Consider the following 5,957-nt stretch of genomic DNA (forward strand, 5'->3'; position numbering starts at 1 on the left):
TATTTTATACCTATGCACAAAACACAATTAGTAAACTATTAGGTAATCATTAACAATTTAGACGTATTTTTAGTTCTTTTTTTACACACATTTTTAAATATTTACAAATGAAAAAGTATAATACAAATAAAAAATACATAAAACAAATAGTATAGATACTGTATATAAATTTAAATATATAAATAATAAATGTTATATAATAATATACTAGTAACCAGTAACCACTTATCAATAGTTGAAAAAAAAGCTTATAGTCTAAAACTTTCAGCTATAAATGAATTCATATAAATTATATAAAATGATATATATTTTTTGTAAATGGAGTTTACTCCGTATGAAATAAAATGAAATAACAAAAATAAAAAATATTGAAATAAGTACCAATGTTCTATATAGAAATATAATATTTTCTAAAATCGCATTCATTTATGCTCAAGCACACGGAGTTTGACTGCATTTTGGTATCCTTTCCTTTCAATATTTGTACTTAACCATTTACACTCTTTGTAAATTTTAGTTCGAAAGAGTAAGTGTAGTATGTATATATATAGTGATTTTTACAAGAAGTACTTTTTAAAACAGAAGAGTGTTTATTAATTTTTTTTTCTGCACTAGACATAAGTTGTTCTAAAATTTTTTTCTCAGACATTATTATCTCAGGAAATTTACTTTTGAATAAGTTCAAACATAATGTAACCACTTTTATCAAATTATCTGATGGAGCTTTTAGACCCTGAGATGCACCTACATGATCATATGTTTTATACATTAGTAACAATTCTTTTTCATCACATACATTTTCTTTTGGTTTAATTAAATCACAAAAAGAACAATTTAATTTGTCCATGCATTTTTTGGCTAAATAGCCAGCAAAATAAATTATGGAGCATGTTTCTAATGATACTTCCAGTGAGTTTGGGATCTCAAATAGTTGGGTGCTTGAATCAGAATCAGATTTTTTTTGTTGATCGCTATCAAAGTTTGATGTTTCTATTATGTCCGTAGGATTTGAAGTATTTATATTATTTATAACAACATCTTTTAAAACATCGATTGTGAGAAATTCGTTATCATCTGCTTCACAATTATTACACGTTGATATACATTTCATCAAGCTATAAGAATAATTTGAGTGTATAATTTTATGAATTTGTACCAACTATTAATTAAAGTTTAGTTTTATGTTGTTTTTTTTAGCCTAGCAGTACTAAATTGTTTTATTTATTTGGATTATTAATTATCATAGGTACTTAATATTCATTACACTAATTTATTAATTATATTAATTGTTTAAAGCAGTGGATATTTTGTATGCAGATCAGTCGATTTTGATTATGCCCTATCACTGTAACAGTAAATCCGCGTTGCGGATCTCGGATTATACATAGAGTAGTGAGAACCTAACTATGAACTACCATTGACATAATATAAATTATATAATTTATATTATGTCAATGTGAACTACGCTCTGCATGCAGGATATATGCTGTAGTATTACCATAATGAGATAGTGTGAAATAAATAAATAGTATAGAGTATAGACTGGTAGTCAATTGACAATATTATGGAATGATGTGCCTCTCCTGAAATCGCTGTTCCATCGCCATTCGCCAACCAGACGTGACTACAGCGATTACAACGTTACCCGACCACACTAACCATGCGACTACAGCGCCTCATAGCGTTACCCGACTTTTATCGTGCCACCGAAAAACCGCTCAGTGAACAATCTATAGTATTTATAATCAATAGTATTATATATATATATTTGTTCTATATGCGTACTTAACTTTTTGCTAGCCTTAAATTAAAATAATAATTTATATAAATTTGTTTTTCCTCGTTGAAAAAATTTCATAAGTAATACCTACTGTTATATTAGCTAATAATAATAATAAAATATATATCATATCATATTATGTTGGTAAACAAAGTAGAAATATTTAAATTATGTGGTGTAGGTATAAGGCATAATATTATGTTATACTTCATACTTAAGTTTATATTTTTAATTATATAACTACTAAACAAGTAGGTCCCTACTAGTAGATATAATTTTAGTTTTTTTTTTAAATTTCTAACAAAAACAATTGATGCATCAAGCATGACTAATTATTTAATATGTTACCTGTTATAATGTGTTTAGTAGCTTATTGTTTAATATAAGTACTTATTTATCTATACATGTTCATCATTTATCAATATTACATCGTCATTTTAAGCCAATAGGTATAAATCATATGCAGTAAAAAAAAATTGTTTATAAGCTATTACTTAAAAAGTATTTTAGTATAGTATACCTACCTACAAATTTAAGATAACAAATGTTAACATTTTTTTTTTCAGTATACACTACAGTATTATCATGTGGACTGTTGTTTATTTTGTCAAAGAAAATTCTGTTGAAGCAGTACCTAGCCATTGGGTTAAAAAATCAATGTGTGCGTGGGAAAATAGGGATATAAAAAAACATATTCACAGAAGAACAATTGTGAATAAATACGATTTTAATTATTTTCCTTCAAGAATTTTAAAAAAAGGCATTGATAATTTTATAATTTTTTTTTTCTATTTAGTTATGTATGCATTGTGAGGCAAAAATACTAATCTATCTGCAATAATTATCAAAAAATATAGGATAAGCTTATAATATAATATAATGTATAAATAAACATTATGATTAAGTAAATATTGAAAAATTTTAGATAGCCTCCCAGAAGCTAAATCAAAAGTAAGAATGGCTGAAAACACATCAGATCTTTCTACTAGTGAAGATATTCAAAATAAAACTAGAAGGATGAAAGCTTGTAGTGGAAGATGCTCCTATTTTTTCTGGTTTATTATATACAGGTAATTGTCATTAAAATTATTATTGTTTCACTAATTAATGTTGTTAATCATTAATAATAAACATTTTTCTAGATGATTTGTCTAGTTCCGTGTGTGACGACCCAAAATCAAATAGGCCACACATAATCTCAACTTGTCCTACTTTAGAAGTTAGAAAAAAATTATTTGATACAACCTCTTCTACTTCTAGCCAAAGTATTATTATACTAAAAATAGTTACAATTTCATACTTAGTCTAAATAATTTTTAATTGATTTAATACTTATATTTAATATTTTCAAAAGATTTTCTTATACCTAGTTATAATAATAAACAAAAATCTCATACACAGCATTTAAGTAGTACTGTAGCTGGAATAAGTGATGCAAACCTTAATGATTCATACGATTATAGAACTATGGGTATCGTTATTGTTATAACTTATAACTTAGAATTTTTGTTTTATTTTATGTACATATTTGCATTTAGATGTCCCTACAAGAAATCATGATGATTATGATAAATTAAAAGTTTCACAGGACTTCTTCGATTCTAAAAATTATTCATCATCAGATTCTAATGGTTCTATAGGTTGGTATAAGAATTAAATAATTTTAATTGTTTTAATAAATTTTAAACAATTTTTAATTCTTAGAAATGAAACAGCAAAATTCAATTATAGTACATACTACTTCTTCTCCGTTCAAAGTGACTATGTTGGATTCTACTCAACCTGAAACTACTGTGGCATTAGATACACTCAACCATAAGGTTTCTGGTAATAATAAAATTTCTTTAGATAATATTTATACAAACAGCATTAAACAAATGATACTTTTATGTCATAATACTTAAGGCTCCTGGTTACAAGCAGTTTCTGAGTAGTCAAATTTAGGCAATGTCTCGTTTTACATGCATTACACAGTGTTGTTGTGTGAGTAGTAAATGATAATTATAGTGTGGGTGTCCACACGTAATTCATGACACACTAGATTAGAGCAGGGGAACTCTCGCACACACAAGTCAGTTAAAACTGATTGGAAATTTGTACAACAAAAACTACCTATCTTTCTTCGATCAGTCCGATCAATGTAGTATAAAGAAAACAATTATGAAAACAGATTTGACTTCAGTGTGATATTATGTACGTGAGAGCCACTTTTGCAATTTATGTTTAGTTTTTTTTTTTAATGATGTCAATAAATTTAAATTAAGTTAAGGACTGATATTAAAAAAGTGACATGCCCGTTATCACATGACTTGATGCTGAATTCAAATTTTGTTTTCGGAATTCTTATCGCTTCACTAGGTATATCTAGACATTTTACTAATAGACCGACTCTCTTCATGTTTCCACTTGTCGAGATAGGTGGCCCTTTTTGGTTACCAAGTTACTCTGATACGGTAAAAAATACGATAAACTTGTATACTATATTATATTTATACTAAATGAGCTGCACCACCGTGCCATGTCTGTATACGACATCAATATATTATATAATTTGGTATAGGATGAGCCGGTCTGCGAGTAAAAGGTTTATTATAACCATACATAAATATTAGGCTGATTGAAGAAATATATTGCTAGTTTTATAACTCAATTTCGACTGGTATCCAGTTGCCTTTACCTTTTTAATCACTAGATGTTTCAATAAAATTAATCAAAATCTTTTCGAACCATAAATGTGTTAATATTTTACATGCTTTGTATTATTAAATCAATATTTAGTAATAATATTTTTTTATATTACAGTTAATAACTCTTTGGGTAGATACACTCCAACAACTTCATTCCGTGGATCTTTAAACAGTTTAAACCAAAACTGTATTACTCCTAATATATTTCCAAATGTATCAGATTCTAATGGTAATGTTCTAAAATATCATGCATATTTACTACTTACCTTTTCTAATATAAATCATTACTTACATTATTTATAATTCAGATACATTGAAAAATTTTTAAGTGTTGTCTTAAAAATTAAATATGAAATTGAGAACTTGACGCATAACCAAAATATAATGAATAGTATTTTAAATGATGTAGTATTAAGAAATGAAAGGAGTGTTTCAAATCAAAAGGATTCAATAACTATAAATTGTGAAAATGATTATAGTTCAATGTTGCCATTGCGCAATGAAGATGAACCTAGGGAATTTGAAAACAATTTACTTAAGAAATCATTCAGATTAAATGTTGTAAGTTATTCTTTAACATATTATATTTAAATCATATTCAAATATGCAAACTCCATTATATGTATATATTATACATATTAATAATAACTAAACAATTTTAAATATTTAATATTGATTTCAGGTTAATGGTCTAAAACGTTTGGTGAAAAATTCATTAGCATCTACTATTAGACAAATGCTAAGAACTATTTTTGATGATGAGCTATTGCAAATTTTTAGTTATGTTGGTCAAAAAAAGAAAAAAATATTTTCATCGTTGGCATCATGTGCTATTATTTTTGGTAAGACTAGACAATTCTATGAAAATATATTTATTTTTCTGTAAATTATTTTTATTTGAAATTCTCGGTGGTTACAGTACCTATATTATTATGTAATTGATTATAGCCCTTTTGAAGCTATTTTAGGATTCTTAAGTTATAGCACTTATATTCAACTAAGTATATCAGGCACAAATACAAGGGGGAGGGGCTATGAGGACCAAAGTCCACATTAGGCTGTGGGTACTTAAAAATATTTCACTCTTGCACACTTAATTATATAATATTATATGCAATAAAAGATAATTTTGTTTAAGTTTGTTATTATTATTATTTTATTAATAAAACTTAAACTCAATGCCTATGCTTTTATGCACTTAAAGTAAATTTTATCATCTAGCTCTTCCCTTTTTTAATTTCTAAATCCGCTTTAGACCCTGGTAGTTATAATATTTAATGCTAAATGGTAAGCAGCCTTATATGGCTTTTAAACGTCAAGTGTGAATAATAATATTGGAAATACATGATTTAATTTAAGAGCGCTTTCCCGAAATTAAACTGTTGCGATATTTTTATTAGTAATATTTTATATTTATTTATAGGAAGAGGATGCGGAGTTGAAGCCCTTGTGAGCACTTTAAATTTGATTGTTATAGCCCCTTAAAAATT

General features: G+C 26.5%; 1 protein-coding gene and 1 pseudogene across 1 annotated transcript; both read left to right on the plus strand.

Moving 5' to 3' along the window:
• Window positions 1-2,713: 2,713 nt before the first annotated feature.
• On the plus strand, window positions 2,714-3,089 carry LOC149061855 (uncharacterized; annotated as a pseudogene).
• Window positions 3,090-3,108: 19 nt separating this feature from the next.
• LOC149061856 (uncharacterized) lies at window positions 3,109-4,927 on the plus strand. The gene is made up of 5 exons (XM_089218109.1): window positions 3,109-3,251; window positions 3,319-3,420; window positions 3,485-3,607; window positions 4,583-4,696; window positions 4,776-4,927. The coding sequence occupies exons 1-5, from the start codon at window positions 3,248-3,250 to the stop codon at window positions 4,793-4,795; spliced, it is 363 nt and encodes a 120-aa protein (XP_089074235.1). The 5' UTR covers window positions 3,109-3,247; the 3' UTR covers window positions 4,796-4,927.
• The last annotated feature ends 1,030 nt before the right edge of the window (window positions 4,928-5,957 follow it).

This window comes from Diuraphis noxia, unplaced genomic scaffold (genome assembly GCF_037042655.1).
Source record: "Diuraphis noxia isolate RWA-SAM2 unplaced genomic scaffold, SU_Dnox_SAM2 contig0001, whole genome shotgun sequence".
Taxonomy (NCBI): Eukaryota; Metazoa; Arthropoda; class Insecta; order Hemiptera; family Aphididae; genus Diuraphis; species Diuraphis noxia.

Coding starts and splice junctions, on each gene's coding strand:
- LOC149061856 (XM_089218109.1), top strand. Junction 3,421..3,484: donor AGATTCTAATGGTTCTATAG/GTTGGTATAAGA, acceptor TTTAATTCTTAG/AAATGAAACAGCAAAATTCA. Junction 4,697..4,775: donor AAATGTATCAGATTCTAATG/GTAATGTTCTAA, acceptor TTTATAATTCAG/ATACATTGAAAAATTTTTAA.